Source organism: Aquarana catesbeiana, linkage group LG10 (assembly GCF_042186555.1).
Source record: "Aquarana catesbeiana isolate 2022-GZ linkage group LG10, ASM4218655v1, whole genome shotgun sequence".
Classification (NCBI taxonomy): domain Eukaryota; kingdom Metazoa; phylum Chordata; class Amphibia; order Anura; family Ranidae; genus Aquarana; species Aquarana catesbeiana.
Genome location: NC_133333.1, coordinates 218,465,248 through 218,492,034, shown reverse-complemented (window position 1 = coordinate 218,492,034; position 26,787 = coordinate 218,465,248). Strand labels below are relative to the sequence as shown.

The following is a 26,787-nucleotide window of genomic DNA, read 5'->3' as shown; positions in this document are numbered from 1 at the left end:
GCAGGTTATTCCAAAGAGAAGGAAAATTGCAGATCTGGGGACAGAGGGAAAAATAATTTTCCTGTCACTGCCCACAGAAACACCAATACACATCACTACATGCCCAAAGATTCAGAAGACATGTCGTTCTAATTACTGCACATATAATCATCATTCTTAACATAAGGCACCTCTCGTGTGACCCTCCTCCCTGCTCCAGGACAGTTCAGGGATGTCGACTGCAGCTGATGACATCAGAAGTATTAAAAATATAGCTTTCTGGTGACTGGTTCATTTAAAATAACAGTAAAAATGGTTATGAACTAAGCCTAAACAGGTGAAAGATTGGGTGCAATAGTGGCATTAATAAGTTGAGATTTAAAGTATTGCACCTCAAGAGGTAATATACCAGGACAGTGACCCCACGCCTTCAGTATGTACCAAAGAGGCCAAACCACATACAAAAGAGGAGCAGACAGCCTCAGCCACACTATTAAAATAGAAAACTCAAATCCTCAGCTCTTCCTAATTATGATGGATTAACTACACTAAAATATCTAAATGTCCAACATTTTTTTTTTAGCTTTGGATTAGGTGAGGAAGGATTAGAACCTCTGTCTGGTTTCTGTTGAGGTCTTTGTGACCATTGTCATCAGGACTGAAATGGTCACTTAAAACAGAAGAAATATTCCAGCGGATATTCCAGCGGGGACACTTGTTTTGGTGGCTGTATAAGAGGGAATTCCCTTACTTTGGAGAGATTTCCTCTAACTTCCTTTTCTATTTCAAGAGCATTGAGTGAGCCATCCATCTCCATAAACATGGCTCTGACATTTACCAGTGTGCTGATATAAGTGAATATGGAAAAGATGAGCTGTAGGAAGAAAACAAATATAGGGAGACAGGAATGGGGGAGAGGGCAGAAACCAGGAACGTACGATTTTTGAGGGCGTTTTTGGCTTTTGTTGCAGAGCTTTCTTGGCTTTGGCTGCCGCTGCCTGTGCCTGGTGAATCCTCTCTGCAGAAGAATAGGAGAACAAAAAGGATAAGACTCTTTGCAGGAAATGAACATCAAAAGCAGAGTTTATGGACAGGGAACTTACCAAACTCCTCCTCACTGCGGTCTCGATGGAGGTAGATCCACAGCTTACGTCCAATGTCATATTTCACACATGGATCTTTTTCATAGTGCAGCCGGTCCAGCGCACCGCTCACCACCGTGTTAACCTAACATTAGATGACCACACGGACAGTGTGAGCTTGGGTAGTACATTAACACTGAAGCCCTCAAGGAACCCCAAACTGCCAGCCCAATATCAATAAACCATGACTTACCTGAGCGCTGGTAACATCAGGTGCCAGAAACTGGGAATCCTTCAGCAGCTCACAGATTTCAGCACGTGTACCCTCACCGTTTGGCAAACGGGCTGCTGCATCACGAACTGAGAATGAAAAGTTTATGTGAATAATCTATAAAGAGGACACTTCATAGTTATCACATACAATTCAGATTATAGGGTTCCTATTACATCTGAAGAACACATTTTGATTTGTTCTTTTTGTGAAAATGTATTGTAGGTAAAATTAAGGTTCTTTTTGGTGTGTTTTGTAAAGCTGAACTTTAAAAAATACCCTTGAAGCTGGGCTCCTCTTCATTATAAAGGGTAAATGTTCATTAAGGCTAGGGTTAGAGAAATAAGGCATGAAACTTACCTTATACCTTGCTCCCACCCTCTACTATGCTGCATTGTATGTGATGGCGTCAAAGTGAAAATGCTGGCTGCTGGCCAGAACATCAAAGAGCAGAGGCTTCAGGGGGAACAGTCCCACAGCCTGTGGGCTTGCCAGGTCAGTATTACTGTCTATTTATCTACCCCTAAACCTATTAAAGTATAAGTTCACTGTTACAGAAAATCTGTAAGGTGAACTTACATTGGACTCCATCGCCCCAGTCCTGCTATCCCGTAGTTCCGCGATCTCCCACTGTGAGACATCGGGTCGCCAAATTACTGGTGCTGGGATTTGAAACCCCAGCGGCTTTCTCTCCTCTTCTCCTGCGCTGACAGGCTAGGCAGATTCAGGTTGGTCAGCGCCGTTCAAGGGACGTTGAGAGGTACGTCCCATACACGCTGAGAGGTACGTTTAGGAGATTAAGCCGAAGGAATTTCAAATTCCCGGACTGGTGAGGCGGGGACCTGTCTCACAGCAGGTGATTGCGGGACTCCGGTATAGCTGAACCCTGGGGGGTGGATGGGAAAGGGGGTCCAGTGTAAGTTCATCTTACAAATTTTCTGTAAAGGTGAGCTTACCCTTTAATACACTGCAAGGGTAGCTTTTATGGTGTAATGGGCTTTAAATAGCATGTAAAGTAATGGAAGCTCCTTTCAACTTTCCTCAATCTGTACGAAAAATATTGCCCCTGGTTAGTCTCTTTTAATTCTTTCACAGAGAGGAAAAAAAAAATATATATATATATATATATATATATATATATATATATATATATATATATATATATATATATATATATATATATATATATAAAACGTTTGTGTAAAAAGATGAAGTATAGTGTTTGTTACCATGTCACAAATGGTTAGCTGCCCAAGCCCGCCCACCCAGAGCTGACACAGGAGGAAAATTACCAAGAGACAAGATGGTGACGTAAGCTGGCCTATCAGATCGCAGCAGTGAGTGTTCACGAGCTTTGTTCAGTGACGTCTCCTTGTCAAATACACCTTTCACTGGGCCCACCACAGACTCAAATCCATGCATGCGGAAAGTGAAGGCCTTGTGTGGCTGGAGGTAGCGGTGTCGTTCCTAGGTAGAGCAAAGGCAGAAATTACAGCTGGAAGTCATGGAACAAAATTACCTTTCGTTATCAGTGAAAAATAGGCTATTACTAATTAAGTGACACAGTAAAAATGGAAACCAACCTGTTCCTGGAAAATCCGCTTCTCATCTCCAGAACTCGGCCGCACAATGTAATCCGTTCTTCTGAAACATAATTTAATGGTTAGCTTTCCAGACAAATTCATGCAAGTCTGCTGTTAATATTAGACAGCCTTCACTCTTTTCTGAATTGCCTTAAGAACCAATCGCAGGTTTCTTCTACCATTATGTCATGTTCAAAACAAATCTTCAATCACCTAGCTGTAGAATGACTATGTACAATGATCTGGAGCTTTACCCAGCAACTTAATTTATCTGCTGCCCTCCTCAGTTGCACATAAGTACATTCCCTTCATTTCAGCTGCTGGAAGCAAAAATAAAGATATGCCCTGTTCTTCCAGGTAAGGGGGAACATGCGACTTACTCCCCTTCCTTAAACGTGACAGTGCTAGTAACTGGCGATTGACCACTCAGGCAAGCAGTGCTCTCATTAGGGGGCTGGAAGAGTCATCAGCACTGTCTAAATTCTAAGGCACAAAATGTAAAGAAGGAGTCTCACCAGGCACATCCTCAGTTCCCCACAGTATCCCAGAAAACAAAGTACAGGCAGCACTTCATTCTATTTTCACAGGTGCTGTAACTTCAAAGTTGACACTCAATAATGCTGCTCAGTGGGAGACAATTAGGTACTTAGATGTGATCAACATTACTTGTTCCCAAGTGGCCAGAACATGCCCAAGACCACAGTCATCACTACTAATGCAGGGGAGAGAATGGATGTCATGCATGAAGATAGAAACAGAGGGTAATATTTGTTATATCCGAGTGTAAAATTGCTATAATGAGCTCAGTACCCAACATGCAGGGTCTTAATGGAGGGGGCTATAGTAGCTATACTCAACTTGAGCGCCGCAATAGGTACACCCAAAAATTGAGCTTCATGAAAGGGCAATAAAAGCTTAGAGAACATTGGGTTTTTATGGAGAATCATTTAGAATTTCTGAACTAAATCACAAAAAATGTATGGATGAATCAAGTGACCAGCAGGTATTCTTTTATACCCAATAAGACAATTACTTTTTTAAAGCATATATAGGGTTAACTTTCCATTTCCACTCTTTTGTAATGAAATAAGCAGACATTTAATATGGAGCAACAATAGAAACCCACATACAAGAGACAGTAAAAAGCCTGAACTGATGGATCGGGAAGCTTGTTTCTTGTACAGGACAACTAAACTACATTCCATATGATGTGATGGCCAGACTTACACTCTGGGAATGGGGGTACTTGAGTCTGGGCTCTCCTCCTCCTCCTACAAGGAAAGGAGAATGCATTTCTTTAGCAAAAAAATATATGTTAATTGATCTCTGTACATTTTATGTTTAAATAAAAAAATTAAAAAAAGGAAACATCACTGAAAATCAGTAGTCACCTATCACTATATAAAACAAGGAACAGAGGGCACACCAGCCTTGTGCATTACCTTTGTGATAACTTTATAATATTATTTAAAACAGCAGCAATAAGGCACATCACAGTCCACAATGTACTTGAAGCGACCTGGTCACCCAAGCAAATCCCAGACACGAGAAGATTAGACAAGGTGGAGAGCAAGGCAAAGCATTCTCTGAATGATGCTCATGCCGAGCGGACAACCTGTTTTCAGAATGCAACAGGGCAGCCGCTTGGCATGGGTCCCAAAAGCTAGTGGAAATCACTGAAGCAGGCAGTGTCTACCAGAGTGATTTCAAGCTACTAGAGGGATACCACAGGTATGGTACCTGCATGGGTAATTTGGTCCAAGCTGTAACAAATGCCATACTTGGAATTCTTCTTTAAAACTAGCTCAACTCCAGGGTTAGAGCAGTTCCTTTGCCTCAAATAGACACACCATCATTCCCCAGTTCTGATGGCTTTCTACAGCCATGTCACCACCTCTCTCTCTCCTCCTGGTCATTCATAAAATGTAGTCTGGGGATGTGTGCATTATTCCTGACATGTAAATGAGCAGATTTGCATAATAAGAAAAAAAGCCTGCATGCTTTTGCACTAAATAAATGTTTAACCCTGATGAGTTTATTTGCGCCCAGAGTTGGGCTTTAAATCAAATTGAAGGAAAAAGTGCACTCTCCACAGCTGCCAAGCAGATTCCTCCCCTCTACCAAAAGCATGTAGAAGAAGATAGGAATGTTTAGGATAGAGTAGCTAATCTTAGGTAAACTAGCTCTCACTGTGGAAAATGGTGGAATGCAGTGGCTTTGAATAGGTTGATTGCCATGTGAAGAAGCCCTAAAAAAAAATAAAATAAATAAAAAGTCTCAACTGGGATGTAAGTGATCAGATAGTAAAGACCTTTAGAGATCCTGTATATTTGGTCTGCAATCACATGCACTAAAAAAAATAAAGCTGGAATCTGACCAGTTGATATAGTTAGCACAGACACCCTTTTTTCTGATGGGTTCAAAGAAGAATGCTTAAGTTCTGTGCATACGAGACAGATGTGCACCCTCACCTTGGTGGTGAATATGTGATCCTTCGTCTCAAGCCAAAGATGGAAGAGAGCAACGAGATCCTTCTCATTATCAGCAGGGGGCACTATGGGGGGTGGGGGAAGAAAATGGGATTTTAATATTAAATTTTTTATTTTGAAAGTTTTAGTTCTGGAAGGAATGACAGAGGGTGGTCTGGGTACTCACCAAGACACTTCCACTGCTGCGTCTTCTCCCTGAACTCAACATAGGGAGTTAAGCCAGATAGAGCACCTGCAAATAATGAATAAAGAGTAAGAGAAACTACAGACCTGTGGTGTTGTGGAAACTATTTTCAGACATGCAAGATTGGAAACAGGATAATACTAAGTAATATGAATGTGCAGCTCTAGCTGAAGCACCCAATATTGTTTCCAGTGAAGAGAGAACAAATTTAATAGGAGGAAAACACAACAGAGAATATTCAATAAACATCACAACTTTAGATGAGCATACTCTACAACAAAAGGATGCAGGGACCTCAAAAGAACTGATACTGCCATGGCAAATCTCTTAATACCACACTACTGTAAAAAACCATGTTAAAAGGGGTGCTGGGATTTAAAAAGCATTTGTGTAGTAGTCAAATGTCAAACAATCTTTATCGCTCTGGTAAAGCAGCTCTAACACAGCTTCCTCCAATGGATACCAGGCAGTAGCTTAAAGTGGCTCTTTAGTAATTTTTTTCAACTTTCCATCAATTATATCTTCTGCCCTTGTTGTTTTAACTTTGGATAGTAAAACATTTTTTTTCTGCCAGTAAATACTGTACCTTTTACAGCCCACTTCCTGTTTCTTGTCTGGTAATTAGCCTAGGCCAGGGGTATTGAATTAAAATTCACAGAGGTCCGGTCAGTAAAACTTTCTTCGAGAAGAGGTTCGAATATCATGGCGGTACCCATGGTGCATTTTGGCTTGTGCCAAACTGCATGTTGCTGCAGCACCATGCGGCTTGGGGCGGCACAATTTTGGAAAAAAAAAAAAAGGTCAAGGACTTTTCTCCACGTTTCTTGTGGGTAGTGCTGCCTATTAAATTAGTCTGACCTACCCACATGTGCACCTAATGCACAGATCTGAACCCATTCTTACATCAGCGTCCTCAGTCCCCACTGCACATCACAGTTCCTTTCCCATCAAGATCTCCTCCTGATAAGAGTCCTCATCTCCCCTTTACATCACTCCCCTCTTCCCCTTTTAAAGTAGTGTTCCCACACTTACTTGACATCAACCCCCCAATAGCACTGTCCTCTGCCCCTATTTACATTATCCCCCACTTTACAGTCCTCAGCATCCCCCACTTTAATGTCCTCAGGCTGCACACCCCCCCCCCCCCCCCACACACACATTACAGTCTTCGGCTCCCCCCAAAGTGTTGGCGGTATATAAATCCTGTATAGTATTAATAATAATATTAATAGCAGGGCACTCTGATTCCTCTTGTTTTGAATTGTATTGCAACTATACGTTATGCATGCAACTATGTTATAAAGCGCATCATAAACTTTTGGCGCTATATATAGTGGGGACGGAAAGTATTCAGACCCCCTTAAATTTTTCAATCTTTGTTATTTTGCAGCCATTTGCTAAAATCATTTAAGTTCATTTTTTTCCTTAATAATGTACACACAGCACCCCATATTGACAGAAAAACACTAAATTGTTGACATTTTTGCAGATTTATTAAAAAAGAAAAACTGAAATATCACATGGTCCTAAGTATTCAGACCCTTTGCTGTGACACTCATATTTAACTCTGTCCATTTCTTCTGATCATCCTTGAGATGGTTCTACACCTTCATTTGAGTCCAGCTGTGTTTGATTATACTGATTGGACTTGATTAGGAAAGCCACACACCTGTCTATATAAGACCTTACAGCTCACAGTGCATGTCAGAGCAAATGAGAATCATGAGGTCAAAGGAACTGCCTGAAGAGCTCAGAGACAGAATTGTGGCAAGCCACAGATCTGACCAAGGTTACAAAAAAATTTCTGCTGCACTTAAGGTTCCTAAGAGTACAGTGGCCTCCATAATCCTTAAATGGAAGACGTTTAGGATGACCAGAACCCTTCCTAGAGCTGGCCATCCGGCCAAACTGAGCTATCGGGGGAGAAGAGCCTTGGTGAGAGAGGTAAAGAAGAACCCAAAGATCACTGTGGCTGAGCTCCAGAGATGCAGTCGGGAGATGGGAGAAAGTTGTAGAAAGTCAACCATCACTGCAGCCCTCCACCAGTCAGGGCTTTATGGCAGAGTGGCCCAACGGAAGCCTCTCCTCAGTGCAAGACACATGAAAGCCCGCATGGAGTTTGCTAAAAAAAAAGACACCTGAAGGACTCCAAGATGGTGAGAAATAAGATTCTCTGGTCTGATGAGACCAAGACAGAACTTTTTGGCCTTAATTCTAAGCGGTATGTGTTGAGAAAAACCAGGCACTGCTCATCACCTGTCCAATACAGTCCCAACAGTAAAGCATGGTGGTGGCAGCATCATGCTGTGGGGGTGTTTTTCAGCTGCAGGGACATGAGGACTGGTTGCAATCAAGGGAAAGATGAATGCGGCCAAGTATAGGGACATCCTAGATGAAAACCTTCTCCAGAGTGCTCAGGACCTCAGACTGGGCCGAAGGTTTACCTTCCAACAAGACAATGACCCTAAGCACACAGCTAAAATAACAAAGGAGTGGCTTCACAACTCAGTGACTGTTCTTGAATGGCCCAGCCAGAGCCCTGACTTAAACCCAATTGAGCATCTCTGGAGAGACTTAAAATTGGCTGTCCACCAACGTTTACCATCCAACCTGACAGAACTGGAGAGGATCTGCAAGGAGGAATGGCAGAGGATCCCCTAATCCAGGTGTGAAAAACTTGTTGCATCTTTCCCAAAAAGACTCATGGCTGTATTAGATCAAAAGGGTGCTTCTACTAAATACTGAGCAAAGGGTCTGAATACTTAGGACCATGTCATATTTCAGTTTTTCTTTTTTAATAAATCTGCAAAAATGTCAACAATTCTGTGTTTTTCTGTTGATATGGGGTGCTGTGTGTACATTAAAAATTTGAGTGAAAAATTTAAGGGGGTCTGAATACTATCCGTCCCCACTGTAAATCCTGTATAACAATACAAAGAAAGTCCAAATAGAAAGAAGCATAGTTCAGATGAGATTATATTATTATATTAATTTCCTCTATAGTAGTTGAGGAGGAATTTACTAGTTCATTATGGACAACAGAGTCTACACTCACCTTTGCTGTCTCCACCAAGATATAGGAGGGCAGAGTGAACCAGGTCACACCAGTTAGAGGCAGCGGAGTACCAGCAGTTCAGCGTGCTGGCGGGCGAGGCCTGCCAAAGTGACACCTTCTCCTCCAGCTGTAATACCAGAGGGAGAGCATATGGTCAAAAATCACAAAATACAAGAAAACATTTTAAAGCTAAAATTTAAACTGCTTCTACTTTGACTTCCATGGTTTCCCCCTCATCAACACGCTAGTTGCATTTTTTAACAAAACTTTTCAGCTTTCAATATGTAGCTCATTTTAGGCCCAGTCTTCATGATTCTCTATGCAATGCCAGCAGATCATGGCTGGTGGGCAGGAAGATGGCAGGGTGCAGTACATAGATTCCTGGAAACTTTACAGCACCCTACCTCAGTACTCCTCTCAAAACCCTTAGCACTAAGGAAAGTAATAGGCTGGCTCTTAGGAGGAGTTATGCAAATATCAAAATGCCTTGATGGGTGTATGTCTGTCCGGAGAAGTGCATGTTCCTAAGCAGACTGAATTTGCATGCATATGAGCCCGATCCATTCCCACACATGAAGCCGAGCCTCCGTGAAAGGAATAACTGCAATCTAACAAATTTATGGGCTGTGCCAGGAACAGTGAGCTAGGGAAGGGGTGGGTGGGGGGTTGGGGAGCTTCATCATACACGCTGCAGATTCCAATGCACATTGTGAGAAGCTCACAGTGTGCAGTGAAATCAGTGTAAGTAATTTAAGTACAGGAGAGGAGCCTGTACAGCTGTGCAAGACTGAAGTTTAGATTTAACAGGTACAGCTAAACAAAAAAATACAGCGTCAAGCTTGTTGAATGTTAAACCAGGCACAACTACAAAGAACAGACGGTAGACGCAATTAACCTTTACAAAGTCCCTACAAAACATAACCTCACCAGCAACCCTCCAAACTTTCTAAACAAAGGGCCATTTTACTGTCCTTCAGACTTTAGGAGGGCCGGATTGTGGCCATTGGGAGTAGAAAATGTCCTGGCAACAGTGGGAGTACATAATGCCCCATCTTTGATGCGATTGCAAGGACAAGTGTCATATCATTGGCGTCATTACTCCCAATGACAGCAACAAAAGAGCACAATTCCTTCCTTTGACACCAACGATGGGGCCCTATCCTTTCTGCCCTATCAGTGTCAGTGGGTGGAACAGTACCCCATTGTTGGTGTTAAAGGAATTACGTCCTATTTCTGGTGTCCATGGATGGAATAGTACCCCAAGGGCTTATTAAAAGGCAAGCAAAGAGCTGTATCAGGCCCCCGAGCCGCAGTTTGGAGGCAACTGCTCCAAACAGACCTATAGATACCCCATGTTCCATTCAACCCTTCAACAAAAAATCCCCAATTGCCCAATTGAAATGGCCCATCTTTTTATGTTAAAATCTGTGATGGACTTGGTTAGAAAATTACCTAAATTCTGAATTCCAGGCAGAAGAACTTTCATTTAAATTAATTCCTCAAATCCACAATGGATACAAATCCACTTTGTGTGCACTAAATGCATTTGCAAATACGGATATTAAAGTGTTTGTAAAGTCACTAAAGCAACTTTACATGTATCCCATGTAGATATGCATTAATGAAAGTGTGTTGGTTAGAAATGAACAAGGGGAATACCTTTTCTGACACTGCAGCTGTGCGGTCACATGATCCCCCTGTGCTGGCCAGCCTCAATCTTTGCAGAGAAGTGGGAGGGGCAGAGATTCCGCTCTGCTGGCTGGCTGATGTTGCAGGGTAATCTCCGCCCCTCCATAGAGCGAGGCTGGCCAGCACAGGGGAATCATGTGATCGCATGGCTGCAGTGCCAGAAAAGGTATTTCCCCTATTAATTTCTAACAAACACTTAAACTTCCATTAACGGCAGCAAATCTGTATGGGACTCCTTTCCTATGTGCTGCATTATGCAGCTGAATAGAGGCGGGAAGGAAATCGATCTCATGATGACAGGGAGGGAGAGGGGAGAGACTTAAGAAGAGAGAACAGGGCTGCAGATGACAAAGGCACAAACTGAACACGGTAGTCTGGGCTCAGCAGCCAAGATTATCATGGTCAGCAGAGGCAGGGGGACTCAGGAACTGGCAGGATCAACCAGGTTTATTACCAGTTAGGAAGGGAAGAATTGCACAGCACAAGCACTGTGCTGTTATTCATGCCTTAAAAAAAACAGGACCTTAGTTTGTTTTTTATTAGGTTCACAAACACTTCAACTTGTAAAAGTAGCAGTGATATCACTCTGCTGTAGCCTGTGCAGAGAGCAGAGCTGTGGGAGGGGCCCAGCAGCCTCCACTGTAGTTTTACAAAGCTCCCTACAGAAAACTAAAGGAAGGGGCAGAGACAAGACCAGTCATCTTGCACAAGGTGAGAGAGCAGCAGTGACCGGTCTTCATTACAGGAAGCTCCTGCACAAAGGTAAAGGGGTTGACTTACTAAAACTGGAGTGTGCAAAATCTTGTGCAGCTCTAAATAGAAACAAATCAGTTTCCAGTTTTTTTTGTCTAAGCTTAATTGAACAAGCCAAAGTTAGAAGCTGATTGGCTACCAAGCAGAGCTGCACCAGATTTTGCACTCTCCAGCTTTAGTAAACCAACCCCAAAGTCTCACACTGGATTACTGCACAGATCTGGGAAAAAATAAGTAAGAATACACAAGGCTCTTGTATTTAGATATTTGCTTTTTCTGGCGTTCAGCTTTAAAGCATATTTTTTCCCCTTAAAATGTAAAATGCTGCTTACAGTTCTCTCCTTCAAGTGCTCTGTGTGCCCCCCTCTCCAGTTACCAGTTCTGTTAATGAGAGCGCTGGGTCTATCTTTGATGCCTATTAGACTGTATGGTCAATTTTAAACTTCCAGCACAGCTTCCGTACCAAAAAAAAAAAAATGTACAGAACACTATGATAATGGAGGCTGTTAGCACAATGTCTATCTGACTGCATATTTGTTTCTATGATTTCATCTGGGCTTTTCAATTTAAACTACAAGTACAACCAGAGTAAAATCAAGTAAATGCCTAATTGCAGGGTTTTTCTTTCCATAAATTATTTTTTCACTTGCAATAGGTCTCTGAACTTGCGAAAAAATTTGACTACTCCAGGAAGAGCCATTTCCCTTACACAGCCCCTTCCTCTTCTTGAATGTCACAAACTTCTCTTCTGGAAGTGTAGAAATATTAGAACATACACTATATATGTAAAATACTGCGTAAATTGTTGGCCCTATATAAATACCAAATATAAATAAATAAGGATGTTAAATGCACATATATTCCTATGGGTAAGTTTTTTAATGAATGGTCTGGTGATGGTCACTAAGGGTCCTTTCACACGGGCGGTCCGATCAGGTCCACCTGTCAGTTTTTCAGGCGGACCTGATCGGACCCTCCATTTACACCTATGGAGCAGCGGATGTCAGCTGACATCCCCTGCTATCCGTTCCACCAAATCCAGGAGGATGGTGACCTTATTTTCCATCTGTCTGGAGGATTGGATCCGACAGGCAGTCCGTTTTAACCCTTTTTCCCCATGGGGAGAGCAGGAATCTGTCCGTCTCCGCTCTGCATAGGGCAGGGGAGGGGAGACAAGCCTGTCATCTGGCTGCCGGAGCGATCCCCCGCTGAGCAAAGCGGAGTCCACCAAGCTGTGTGAAAGGATCCTAAAAAAACAGGTAGATGCTAAGAATATTTCAGATATCAAATATAAAAATAAACTACAGTCAATACATTTTTGCATAGTTCCCATAAATAAAAATTGAAGAAGTCCTACACCTATCACACTGTAGAAAAACAATGTACATAATATAAATGCCCTGTCACACAGTGTCCTTTTCTCACCAGAATGAAACTGGAGGGCCCCTCTGCCATCAGGATATCCAGCAGGAGACTGAAGAAACTGGCTGAGATCTCATTGAAAGGCAAAGGTGGCTTCACATCCTCCATGGGCCTGCAGGAGAAAAGATGCAACATCTGAAAATCAACAGAACAGTGACAGCACAAAAAAAAAAAAAAAAAAAAACCAAGCAGCCAATCAAGTCGGCTCGCCACTTTTTTTTTTGCTTTTTAGCTGCTGGAAGTCCAAGAATATTCTACTCTTTCAGTAAAATACTTTCTAAGATTACTTTTGAACATTCCTCCTGCTAATTTCAGGTTATGTTCCTGTGCTCTTGATATTTACTTCTTATTGGACAATACTGCTCTCCTGAACCCTATTCACACCCTCATGTATTTAAACCTTTCACTGAGAGACATTTTTTCCTTTTTGCTACACATTAAAATGCACAATGTAGGTCTTGGTGATTACCTAAAACCCCCAAACTTTATACATTTTGTAAAAGCAAAGACCCTATAGAATAGAATGCTAGCTGAAATTTCTATTAGAATCCTAATGTCACTCTTGTACCCGGTTGATCAGCTTCTTTCCTGGTCACAGCAGAGCGGGAATACCAGTCAAGTATAGTAGTAGTACTGTAGTAGTAGTAGTAGTGACAAAAAGCTTGTCACTTTCGGCTTCATTCAGTGCAGAGATGATCAGTGAATGGGCGTTTACTGATCGCCCTCTGCTTTTCCTGCCAGAACCCACCATGGCCATCCTGGGTGCCCAAAAAGGGCAAAGCAAAGCACAGGATACATTGGAGTGGGGGGGATCAGACAAGGAAAGATGGCACCAGTGGAAGTGATCACACAAATTACCAAATCACTTCCACAAAAATGCTGACAGTTGAAAAAGGATTGTGTGTGTAAATGCCACAGTTGATGGAATTGTTAGATTGGTGGCAGCAGAAGGGTTAAAGGTTCAGTCTTGTTCCCTCTCCCCTTTTCCTTCCTTCAGACTGTACATATTAGCTTCCTGCAGTCTCTCTACATATTGTTTTATCCCTCAAACTGTTCACAATTCTTCTCCCCCCAACTTTGGACACGTTCTATCTTGTCAAGGTCTTTTTTTTTTTCTTTAAATGTGAGGTCTCCAGATCTGGAAATAGTATTCTAAAAGCGGTCTAACTAAAGCCCTATATAGGGGAATCAGAATCTCCTTCCTACTGCTAGTGATCCCTCTAGTAATACTTAAAGTGGAACTTTAATCAGAACATTAAGTCCTGCTAGATCAATTCAGGCTGGCCCCTTTAGCAGGTATAGCTATACTGTTTAAAAGCCAGTAATACACTGTCTCACCATGCTCTGCACATGCTCAGTTGCTCTCCATTTTTAGACACTGCAGAGTTTGTAGAGGCCGATCTGCTGACAGCCTTAAAGTGACATTAAACCCTCCTATTCTTTACAGCCAAGTAAGCTGCTTCGGTTTGATCTTCAACTGTTATGGTGCTGCACATGTGATCAGTTATGACACCAGCCATTTGATGGTTTTATAGTTTGGTTGAGGACACAAGCTAATGTGACAGTTAGCAATCCCAGCATTCCAGGAATGTAAGGTTTTTTTTGAAACTATTAAAATCGATTGAATTAGTTCCGCTTTTTGCTTTATTGCTGGGGCTCTCGGCTTCAGCAAAATGGCAGCCTCCAGCAAGAAGAAACAGGAGCAATGTTGGAGGAAAATTACAGCATTTACAGTATGTTCCTTGCTAAAGAACATTCTTTTTTTATCAAGTTGTTATGGGTAAAGTTCCACTTTAAGAACTATATAGAGGAATGAGCATAATGATAATTCCTCTAGTGATACCTAAAGATGGAAATTTGGAAAAAAGGACCTTACACAGTATAAAATACTCCAATTAACACAATTATGGAAATTTATCAAAACTGGGAGTAGTCAGAATATGGAGCAGCTGTGCATGACCTCTTAAATTTTCAAAGCCCAACTGAACAAGCTAAAAATAGAAGCTATATAAAATCGGTGCAGCGCTTAATATTAACCGCTTGCCGACCGCCGCACGAACATTTATGTCAGCAGAATGGCACGGACAGGCAAATGGGCATACAGGAACGTCCCTTTAAAATTTGCCGTCGTGTGGTCTTGTGTGCGGCGGTGCGCGACCTTGCCGCGAGGTCCGTGAGAGTGATCGCGGGTCCCGTGGACTCGATGTCCGCGGGGATACCCGCGATCGTCTCACGGAGAGCAAGAACGGGGAAATGCTGATGTAAACAAGCATTTCCCCGTTCTGCCCACTGACACTGATCACCGCTCCCTGTGATCGGGAGCGGTGATCAGTGTCATGTCACATGTAGCCCCCCCCCCAGTTAGAATCACTCCCTAGGACACACTTAACCCCTGCAGCACCCCCTCCTGGTTAACCCCTTCACTGCCAGTCACATTTACACAGTGATCAATGCATTTTTAATCGCACTGATCGCTGTATAAATGTGAATGGTCCCAAAAAAAATGCCAGAAGTGTCTGATCTGTCCACCATAACGTCGCAGTCATGATAAAAATCGCTGATCGCCGCCATTACTAGTAAAAAAAAAAAAAAAAAATTAATACAAATGCCATAAAACTATCCCCTATTTTGTAGACGCTATAACTTTTGCGCAAACCAATTAATAAACGCTTATTGCAATTTTTTTTACCAAAAACATGTAGAAGAATACATATCGGCCTAAACTGAGGAAAAAAATGTTTTTTATATATTTTTGCGGATATTTATTATAGCAAAAAAAGTAAAAAATAATGCGTTTTTTTTCAAAATTGTCGCTTTTTTTTGTTTATAGCACAAAAAATAAAAACCGCAGAGGCGATCAAATACCACCAAAAGAAAGCTCTATTTGTGGGGAAAAAAAGGACGTCAATTTTGTTTGGGAGCCACATCGCACGACCGCGCAAATGTCAGTTAAAGCGATGCAGTGCTGAATTGCAAAAAGTGCTCTGGTCTTTGGCCAGCCAAATGGTCCAGGGCTTAAGTGGTTAAGCTCTGCACCAATTTTATATAATTTCTGTGTTGTTCATCAATATTGTGCTAGTTGCTTTTTATTCAATTCCGATGTGGATATAAGCGCAATAGTTACCTATTTTTATATTTGAAAATAGAAGCTGATTGGTTGCCATGCAAAGCTGCTCCAAATTCTGGCTGCTAAAATTTTGATAACTTCCCCTCAATGTAGAGAGAATGAATTGTACATTGCGGTTGGACTTACTCTTCTTTCACAGAGGTCAGGTTGAGCGAGTCAGAAGGAAGGAGAGCTGGCATTATATCCGCTTCTTCAGGTGCATCTGGGAAATCCTCCGGCTCCGTTTTTATTGGCTTCATCTTCTTTCTCTTCCGCTCGTCCCGCTCCTTCATCCGTCTCTTCATTGTGGCCAAGTCATAAAGTGCTAAAAGATACCAATGACAGCTTATAACAGAGTGCAAGATGGTGAAGGGGTGCACTGCCAACCACACTAGCTCAGCATTGGCATCAAAACAGGACAAAGTACTGCGTGCAATTTGTTCCCTGAGGAACAGAGGATGCAAGGAGTATGGCGAGAGGACTTCTTACCACTATCATTAATGACCCTCCAGCAGAAAACTGGAAATCACTAACACTTTTCTGAGGGATATTATCATGATTAAAAGTTTCAATTCTACCGCCAGCTGGAACAGGAATCCCACTGTTATTTTTCCAGCCTTACATAATCAGCATGCAATCATGCAATATTACTGTGGCGTATAGAGACAGTTATGAGAAATACTTGGGCTGCCATCATTGATCTCTCCTGTAAAATTCAGGCTGCTTGGCCATTATGCTAACTGGCTTTAGTGTTTTAAGTCACTGACCCAGAGCAAATATGCAGGGGGTCAACCTTAATATTTCTGTTAAGATAGGTTTCCTTTAAGCCTTTCAGATAAAAAATACAGCTCAGATTGCTATACTGTAGCAGGATTCAGGTTAACTATGGTAACAATGAGCATGGAGCAGAAAACTTCACTGTGTAAAATAACTATCCAATCACAATTCACCTGTTTGCTGTATAATCTGTTCATGCTGATAAACTTAGAACTCAAACTTCTGACAGACTTTCATTTCCTTCACCTCACTGCTCAGCTACTTAAATCCCTGTCATTGCCAGTATTCCAGTTTTCAGCATGTGCCTATGACAACATGCCAAAGTATTCCTGGGTACCAGCTCCACCCCCTCTGGGAACCTAATTCAGAGCCACCCACCAGTGCCTGCCCAAGGTCCTCTGGCACCAAAGACAAGGATGCAAAGGTGCAGGTGTCCCTAAGGTGGGTAGAGGGTGTTAGGCTCTACTTTCTCTCTCTGCTGGTTCCGATTGTTTCAACCTGCTTCCAACACCAGCCTCGGGAGTGACTCAGGTATTAACCCTTTCCTGACACCTCACTCCTAGGCAGACAGCCACAAATAGGTTAAAGGAGAAGTCCAGCCACAGCTCATTTGGCTGGGCTTCTCCTCTGGGTCACAGGTGTGCAATTCGTTTTGCACTCCTGTGACCCGTTTTCATCAGAGAGCGGGCTGAAGTCTGCTCTCTGCTGAAGTCACAGAAATCAGTCCAGGCACCGCGTCATCACGACAATAAAGTCTGGATCCGCCAGGTGCCTGGACTGATACCCATCTCAGCCTTTCAGCAAGCCGATGAGAGCCCGAGACGGGCACTTCCCACCCCTCCACTCCAGTGAGCACGAGGGGGCAGAGCGGAGGGCTGCGAGAACCGAGCCATCGGCGATGTTCGATGGCTCAGTTCTCAGTGTAGAGGCGCCGGGGACCGATGCTGCATCCACCTAGGCAAGTATGATTCAGGAACTTTGAAAGCAACACTTTAGCCAGCTCTGATTCGGTCCGATTAGTCTACAGCTGGCACTGCTAATCAAGCTAGAGGCACAAAGTCTGCTTTGATCTACTAGCCAATGGCATGACCTTCCCAGTGGGTGCAGAATCTGGGCAGTAGTGCTGTCATTCAAAATTCTGTTCCCTCCATGCGAGTGTGGAATATGGGCAGCGACGCTGTCAGAAAGAAGTTTCATACCATCTCTGTGGGTGGACAATCTGGAGTAGCGACAGGGTCTTTAAAAATATGTGTTGCTGATTGGTTGGCAATGCAGTCAGTGTGGCACTACTACGGTGCAATATTTTTAATCCATTCATAGCATGCCGTTGGGGGGGGGGGGGGGTGGGGGGGTGGGGGGGGGGGGTGGACAGGGGGGGGTGCCTCTTTAGCCTATAGATGGGTCTGGCTCTGCCGCCTTCTCATAGACACACTGGGGGACAAAAAAAAAGTGAGCAGCACAGGATTATGTGACAATTGGATTTCCTCATATTAGGGGCTCATTTACACTTGGTGGATCTGGCCAGCTCAGTAGATTGCTTTAAAAGAGGCCTGGATTCTTTCCTAAATGTAAATGTACAGAATATAACTGGGTATTGACATTTATAGGTAAATTTGATCCAGGGAATATCCGATTGCCTCTCGGGGATCAGGAAGGAATTTTTTTCCACCTGCTGTAGCAAATTGGATCATGCTTTGCTGAGATTTTTCGCCTTCCTCTGGATCAAGTGTGGGTGAAGAATTGTGTATATGGGATTGTATTTTTTTTTGGTTGAACTAGATGGACTTGTGTCTTTTTTCAACCTATGTAACTTGCTTCAGCTTCAACACACATTAAAGCGCCTACCGCTTACATGCTTTTGATGATGCTTCGAGTGAGCTTTTCTTTGGAGGCTTCGAAGATGCTTTGAAGCACCACTAAAGCGACAGGAGGTATGTTTTAAGCAAAGCAAAAGCAAGGTGTAAACCAGACTGTAAGTTAACCATTTTATTTAGTGACAGGGGCTTTGACTGGCGGTTGCAGAGCTTTAAAAAAGCGTGTCTGAGGCAATGTTATGAAGCAATGATGTACTAGCCCTAAAACAACTTCAGTGTTTTTGGGATGGTGTTGGCAGCTTGCTGAATGGTCTTTCTGTTCCCTGGAGTTTCTATTTAAGGCGATTCTGTCATGAAAGAAAGAAGCCAGGCAAACAGTATTTTCAAAAGAGGCCCAGCAATGGCAGCCCCTTTAACTTGCTCATTACGTTATTGTAACGCAATGGGAAAATGACCCACAGTGTTTGTTTCTATTGAAAGTCATCTTTCCAAAACGTTGTGGACTTGTCCGATGAATCTTTGGGTAAGCTCTAAATGGTTTGGACAGAGTGAATATTTAGCCAATCATACTAATGGTTTGGTATATAAGAATCTCAGTAAACATTCTCTTGATTTTATATATAGGACTTTGTTTTCTACCATAGTCCTGTGAAAACTGGTGATCTGTAAATCCCCTGAAGAAGCCAATCCTGGTGAAACATGTTGGAATCAAACACCACGTTGTGACCATCTAATTTCTGGACACCAATGCTCGATGAAAGGATATGTATACATACAAAATGTATTTTTATTGAACCCATTTTTTTAAATTTTAGATGAATAAACGTTATATGTTTTATTCACAACAGTGGCTATTTATGATTTATGGCATCGTTATAATCCCACTTTATACCCTGTTGCTCCACATATCATCTTCCCATTAGCAGAACAAGCGTGTATTGCAGGAAGATTTTGGCCAGTTTAGGTGACAGAGCCATTTCAGAATAGTGAAAACAAGGAGCCATAGATGAAGCAAGCGTCAATTACCTGCTAGAGATCCCTTGCGTCCAGCATTGACCCGAGTCATTATGTCATTCATGGAGATCTCTTCCGTCATCAGATCAGGGTGATCCTACAGGAGAATGACGACAAAATTCTATATGATCTAGGACCGCATATCTCAGAGAAACAGAGTGTACAGAGATAACCAACGAAATTGCTTCTTCCTAAAAAGCATTCAAGAGTGACAGCTGCACCGTGATTGGTTGGATCTAAACTAGGGGTCGGCCGATATTCAATTTTTTTGAAGCATTGGTATCCGTCACAAAACCGATATTGCTTTAAGGGGTTGTACCGGCTACTGTGCTTTAGATCGAAAGGTCAGCTTCCTTGAAACCACCACCGATGCGGCTCAGCAGCCGCTCGGCTATTATTACAAGCAGCGGGAAGGGACATTCCCTCCCGCTCGCCCGGGCTCTCCTGTCCCAACGGGAGACCCGAGCCACCAGCCGGCACATCTGCCGGCTGGCCGAAGACCCGAACAAAGCATCAGCTTTGTTCGGGTCTCTGATCTAGTAACCCGGAAGCAAATGTCATGACATCACTTCTGGATTACTAACATCCTAAAGGCGCCAGTTTTAAAAAATAGAAAGTATTCAAAAAGGCTGATCTTGACGTTTTGAATACTTTCAAGAGCAGAGAAGGAGTTTGGAGTCTTATAGACCCCAGATCCCTTCATAAAGAGTACCTGTCACTGCCTATTACTGTCACAAGGGATGTTTACATTACTTGTGACAGCAATAAAAGTGATTAAAAATAAAAAAAAAAAAGTTTAAATCTACAGAATATTGGCACGTGATATTGGTTATGGGCCTGAAAGGCAGCTGAAAAAAAAAAAAAAAAATCGGTATAGGCCCTGAAAAAACAATATTGGTCGATCCCTAATCTAAACAGCTATATTTGATATTTACTTTTACTTATGTAGATGTTCAGGGCAGCTCTTTCATCGTTAGCTGCTTTTGTAAGATGCTTCTTATTGGTATTTGGCAATTACAAAACAAAGAAAAAAAATTTCTCCCAATTATAACAAACTCGCCATACATTGTAAATTGTGCTCATTAGAAGAAGGTGGTTCTATGGTGGATCCCGTTACGCTGAGGGAAGAAGTACACATTATCCTTGTATATAATGAACTCTGATACTAATCACAATCCGGATCACCAGGGTTCTAGGGGGGAAATGTAATAAAGGATCTGGGCCACATTTTGTCTGTTGTGGTTTGTACCTAAATAGGTCAATTTATGGAGAGGGAGATTGGCATTAAATAGCCTTTTCCATTCTAACAGGCATGTCAGGATAGAAAAAAAAAGGTAGAAAAATAAAATTTAGTATATATAAAAGGGGTTGTACACATTTAAAGAACACAGGTTTTGAGGGTTGTGTATATATGGGGTAGTCCTAATGTTAGCGCTATAAAGGAATTTACCCAATCTCTAGAACGGCTGAATATAGCAACAAGAATGGAGGAAGTAAAAATCGGCTTCTTCACCGCAGACACTGAAACAAAGGCAAGTGGGACATAACTCCAGTTTATGTATCTTTACCAAAGTGTAACAGATTTGGTGAAAAAGTTGAAATTGGATAACTATTTGGATTGATGACTGTAGTTATTTATGAATGTTCCAATTCTAACCAATCTTAGTCTTTGGCCTGCATTACCCGCTTAAGGTATACCTGATCTGCACCAGATCAGGTATACATACCTGATCCGGCTCTTACGGGTGCCCCAAGCATGTAATCACACACATCTATGTCCGCCGCCATCTAAATGATCATCGAGCAGAGGCGCAGAATGGCGGTCTGCCTAGGTAAACAAGGCAGACCACCATTGTGACCGGAGGGAAGGCATGGATCATGTGTGTCTGCAAAGCAGGGACTGGGATCCATGTCTTCCCCTAGTAAAAGCACCTCCCACAGCGTAGTACTGGTTAGGCACACAGTTAACCCTTTGATTGTCCCTGATGGTAACCCCTTCCCACCCAGTGTCATTCGTACAGTGCATATTTTTTAGCACTGATCACTGTATTAGTGTCACTGGTTCCCAATGTCAGCCGCAATAATCGCAGTATTATTTTTTTAATAAATATATATTATTTTTTCAGATGCAATAAATCGCTGTATTAGTCACCATTAATAGTAAAAAAATAATTACATTTTTTATATAAAATATTATTATATAAAATATATATATATATATATTTTTTTTTTTTTTCAAGTGGTTATTAACTGGTTGCACCATTTCTCCTTGGCCTTGATGCCAAATAGTACTTGGAGTCAAGCTTAGCGTGGTAAGAGTCATATCTTTAGCTTCCTAGTGGCAATATTCAGCACTGTCTCCTGACTGATCTCCCCTTTCTAAATGATTGCCTATACGCCCTGGGTTCCTTTGTTGTATGGTGCATATTATATAAGTTGTTTTTTTTTGGTACATCTTTTCTTTTTATTCCACTCTCTGCGTCCCGTACACATTTTTAAGGTTTGTTTTAACTTTTTTTTTTAATTTTTTTTATTCTTTTGAGTTTGTAGCTCCATTCTCCTATAAAAACTGCAACATTATGCTTATAGTGTGTTTTATTGTACAAGGGGATAGAAAGCAAATTTAAGAAACTGGATTTATAAGTCCAAAATGGATAATATAAACTATTTGTAGACCTGGAATTTTGTATCTATCTCAGCAGGGTATGGAGGACTCCTCCCTTCACTACTCTACACCTTCAAAGGTAACACAGGAGGAGGAGCCTGATCCAATGGGAAGAAGGGAGAGCTGGCAGAGAAGAGGCCTTAGGGAAAAACCAAAAAGGTGATAAAGAGGGCCCACAACTAGGACACTAAAAAATAAATAAATAAAATAATCCTAGACAGGAAAGCCCAGATATGCAAACGCTTCAGATCCACTGTCCATGAAATCATAGGGGGGAGCATATACTGGGAGGCCCCTGCAACAAGCATGATTACAGTATTTATGGTCCTTTTAGCCTGGAAGAAACCCAAATAACTTTGGTAATTACGCTCTTTTTTAATTGATTGTGGATGATAATGCACACTCACCGGCTGAAGCTTCTGTTTCTCTCGATGTTTCCGGAGCATCATCTTCAAGTCCCTTTCTGTCAAATCGACTTTATCTGCATTAAACAGATGTCACATCGTTACAGATGTCCCACTTTTCTGCACTAAAAAAGTATTTTCAGCCAATGAGGAGGGAGAGTCCCGAACAGCCGAGGCTCTCGTGCAACATCGCTTAATCGAGATGGGGCTCAGGTAAGTATTAGGGGGGCTGCTGCACCCATAAGTTTTTTTTTTTTATCTTCATGCATATAATGCATGAAGATAAAAAACCTTCTGCCTTTAGAACCCCTTTAAATGGTCTCAGTTGATCAATATTTCTTTGCACACGTTTTACAAGCTTTATAGCAAAAGCATTGTTCATTTGTGTCTTCAGTTGCTATTGGAGACTGGAAGTTAAAGTGAACATAAACGTTAAAAAAAAAAAAAAAAAAAAGGTGAAGATTTGCTATTTTATAGGGAACGTCTAGAAATGTTCATTTTGCCTAAATCAACCCTTTGTCTTTAACTGCTCCTGAAAAATAGCAGTGCACTTCTTGTGCCTAAGCACTCCTGTGCCGTATCCTAATAGCTGAATGTCTGCAGTGTAATGCCCCGTACACACGATCGGACTTTCCAACAAAACTGTGAATTTTTGTTTAGGACGGATGTTGGCTCAAACTTGTCTTGCATGGATACGGTCACACAAATGTTGTCGGACATTCCAAACGTCAAGAACACGGTGACATACAAGACGTACGAGGAGCCGAGAAAAATTAAGTTCAATAGCCAGTGCGGCTCTTCTGCTTGATTCCGAGCGTCGGACTTGTGTACACATGCTCGGAATTTCCAACAAGTTTTGTTGTCAGAAAATTTGAGAACCTGCTCTCAAACATTTGTTGGTGGAAAGTCCGACAGCAAATGTTCTATGGAGCATACACAAGGTCGGACTTTCCGACAACAAGCTCACATCCAACATTTGCTGTCGGAAAGTCCGATCGCGTGTACGGGGCATAAGGTTGTCTAAGGCACTGCTGCTTCTGACTTCCAATCTCACCCAACTGGGCGTGAGATTTGGTCTTGTCACAACTGTACTGCTTGCTGGAGAGGAGTCTGTATTGTGCGAATCTCCCTGCTTCATTCATTGTGTGAATCTGTGTTTATTCTGCCTCTAACTACTTCTTAATCATTACTTCACCAGGCACTAGATCACCAATCATCAGAGGGGTAGCTATGACATGAGGATATCCCTGTTCCTCTTCCAAAATGGGCACCTCAACAAAGAAACACAATGCAAAACAAGTTTACAATAGAGGTGCCACATTACTGCATTGCTTTAGAAGAAGCTGTACCTGAGGGCCTAGAGTGCAAGGATCTCTCTGCTTCACCCATTCTGTGGATCTGTGCTTCCTCCACCTCTCCTGCTGCTTTTTTATGATCAACCACACTAGTCACCAGATCAACAGTCATCAGTGGGGTCACTTTGACACTAGCCAGCAAAGCCCTGCCTCTACCAAGATGGCGGCATCCACACAGGTAAAAAAGTCATAGTAGGTAATAGGAAAAGATCAGCTGCAGTGAGACCACAAGTACGTACTTATGACTAGTTCTTTGCCCTCTACATGCCTTTTCTAGGCACAGTTTCCACAAGAGGAGTCCCGTTTAAGAGGGCATTAAACAATGACAAAAGTTTATGGCAGGACCTACCTGCAGTTTTCATGTCCTGTGTAGACAGAGTGGGGACAGAGCGGAGTGGTACACTAGTACCTGGAGAATTGGTAGGCGACCCCGGGAGCCAAGAGGTTAAATCTAAAGACAAAATAAAATTACTTAAGAAACAAAAACTGCACATGTACAACAGGGAACTTCCTGATAAGGCATACTTTCTGAGCCAGATTCTTACCTTCCTCCTCTGAGGACAGTGTACCATCCCCACACTCCTCTTTCACCTCTCGCAAGATCTTCAGGTACCGCCGCTGTGCCCGCCTCTCTCTCTCCTCCGGTGTGTTCCGTGGAGAAGTGGCTTTCCGTTTCATCACCAGGTCTGGACCATTCTTTCTGGCAAGGTCCAAAAGCTCCTGCAAGCCAGGGTAAACATAGAATCAGGGAAGGAGAGAGACACCGAAACTGACAATTAAATGTTAGCCCCGATATCGTAGAAGTTTGATATAAAAGCAGTATAGCATGTAAAAAAATGGGGCATCAGTTTCAAAGCATTCATGCATTTTTGAGTATAAATTAGGTTTAACACTTTAATGTGCTCAAAAACGGCAAAGCCTTCACTTTGTCCATTTCCTGCACATCACTCAGAGGAGGAGGAGCCCTGCTAGAACTAGCTCTCAAAAAGGTGTTTTATAGGGGTTCTAAAATTGGCCGAGTTTGCACTGAATCAGTCAAGCAGCAGGTAAGAACACCTACTTGGTTCCTAAGAGAAAGAAAACTATGCTTATAAAATCATGAAATCAAAACACTAAAACAAAACAAAAAGTAAAACGATACGTTACAAAAATTATGCAAATTGCAACTCTGCTATGCGCTATAGGCATAGTCAAAAAACACTCGAAAATAAAGAATTGCGCTAGAGATTAGCTAATGTCAGTGTAAAAACATAAATATAAACACGTGTTACAAATGAATTCAAGTTTAGCGTACAAATGAATAACACAAGAGTTGTTAAGAGAATAGGTGGAAGAACACCTACTTATTCGTTGATTTTTGTTGTTATACTTTTTTTTTGTTTCTTCAAGCCTGATTAAGGGGACAGGGGATAGCTCACAAAATGTGTTTTTTTTTGTGTGTTTCGTAAATAACTTGACTTTGGAAAAAGTAAGTACCGGTACATTTAGGATTCAAATATATTACATTCCGGCACTCAAATACTTGACTCATCACAATCCAAGGTGATCGCTGAAGCTGCCAACCCAACACCCAGATTCTCCATAATCCTACCCCCATCATACCATTAGATAACAATACAAAATTAACATAAATACAATCTACCGCTCCATCCCTTTAATCCCCCTTTCGTTAGAATGCACCAAGATTGAGCAGACACTGCCATGTACAAAAACCTGCATAAGGATAGCCAATGCGAATTATTCTCTTCTTACGCTGAACCCAACTTAGCCCACACTCAACTTCTGAGTGGCCAGGAGGCCCCACTCATGCATCTTCCATCCATGATCACAATTACCTTTTGTGAGGCCCCCCCTCTTGCATCTCCCATCTGAGTTCAAACTCACTTTCCAGAAGGACAGGACGCCCCTTTCATGCTTCTCCCATCTGAGCATACACATCTTCCAGGAGTTCCCTCTCATGCATCTCCATTCTGAGTTCGCAATTCCCCCTCCAGGAGGACAGGAAACCCCTCTCTTGCTTCTTCTATCTGAGTTCACTCTCACCTTCCAGGAAGCCAGGTGACCCCCTCTTATGTACCTCCCATCTGAACACACACTTATTTCCCAGCAGGCCCCTCTCATGCATGTCCCATCTGATCTCACACTCACCATCCGGGAGGCCAGGGGTCTTCTGTGTGTCTCCCATCTAAGCACACACTCACCTTTCAGGAAGCTAGGTGACCCCTTTTGTGTTTCTCCCTACTGTGCTCGCACTCACCTTCAGGGAGGCCAGAGGACCCCTTTTGTGTATTTCTCATCTGAGCTCGCCCTCGCCTTCCAGGAGGCCAGGGGACCCCTCATGTATCTCCCATTTGAGCTCACACTCACCTTCCGAGAGGCCAGGATCTGTTTAAGCAGGGTGTGGAAATATTGCTGTTGTGAGCTGACATAACGTTTGTACTGGGACTTCAGACAGAGCTGGCGGTACTTCACCACTTCTGGGTTCAAGTGGCCATCTAACACAAAGAAAGAGTATGTTACAAAAAGATCTAAAGCAAAAACTCTACTCACTTGAATTAAAATCAAAAAGAAAAAAATATCACTATTCCCCGTTGCTCTCAAATCCTCTATTGTGAATCACTTCCTTGGCTGGCCGAGTGAAAATGCCAAGTAGGGGGCTCTTCCTTTCACACTGTAAAGTCCAATGCTTGTAAAACTTTATTTTTTCAGGACAACTGCAAGAAGCCACACCTTGGACCACCCCCTCCACAGACTCCCTTTTCCCGCACTGTACTTAATCTGCGAACCATCGGGGAGGTAGCACCTTGACAAAGGAGGAAATACTCCAAAATGCTTTATCATAGCAACCAGCAACACTACCCAGCCTTCTGGCTAGACAAGCAGAGCTCTCTGGATTCCCCACTCAGCATGCATACTGAAGACAGCCGCCTTGCCACTCTGTTAAACAACCCGCCTCCAGGCTTTCCACATAGCATAACAGGCTCCCTGGAACAGATCTGCCAGTGTTGACATGACAATTGCCATTTACAAAAGCTGACATGGATCTGTAAGTTCAAAATTAACCAAATACCTCTTACAGGATTTTGAAGGCAACCAAATGGTAGTAAAAAAAATAAATATAAAAAGTATAACTTTTATTACAAAT

General features: G+C 42.4%; 1 protein-coding gene across 2 annotated transcripts in view; it reads right to left on the bottom strand.

Moving 5' to 3' along the window:
• The window catches only part of NFRKB (nuclear factor related to kappaB binding protein), a 55,474-nt gene that overhangs the window by 14,296 nt on the left and 14,391 nt on the right, over positions 1 to 26,787 (bottom strand). Inside the window, exons 4-19 of one of the 2 annotated variants that reach the window (XM_073603326.1) lie at positions 26,010 to 26,137; positions 24,188 to 24,362; positions 23,992 to 24,093; positions 22,291 to 22,364; positions 19,231 to 19,315; positions 15,761 to 15,938; positions 12,511 to 12,619; positions 8,644 to 8,770; positions 5,571 to 5,636; positions 5,387 to 5,469; positions 4,143 to 4,186; positions 2,916 to 2,973; positions 2,625 to 2,799; positions 1,315 to 1,421; positions 1,083 to 1,206; positions 918 to 997 (exon numbers count right to left, since the gene is read on the bottom strand). In XM_073603326.1, the coding sequence (XP_073459427.1) occupies positions 918 to 997; positions 1,083 to 1,206; positions 1,315 to 1,421; positions 2,625 to 2,799; positions 2,916 to 2,973; positions 4,143 to 4,186; positions 5,387 to 5,469; positions 5,571 to 5,636; positions 8,644 to 8,770; positions 12,511 to 12,619; positions 15,761 to 15,938; positions 19,231 to 19,315; positions 22,291 to 22,364; positions 23,992 to 24,093; positions 24,188 to 24,362; positions 26,010 to 26,137 (1,715 nt within the window). Of the gene's footprint in view, positions 1 to 917; positions 998 to 1,082; positions 1,207 to 1,314; positions 1,422 to 2,624; positions 2,800 to 2,915; positions 2,977 to 4,142; positions 4,187 to 5,386; positions 5,470 to 5,570; positions 5,637 to 8,643; positions 8,771 to 12,510; positions 12,620 to 15,760; positions 15,939 to 19,230; positions 19,316 to 22,290; positions 22,365 to 23,991; positions 24,094 to 24,187; positions 24,363 to 26,009; positions 26,138 to 26,787 lie in introns of both variants that reach the window. The other variant, XM_073603324.1, reaches the window with a different exon arrangement.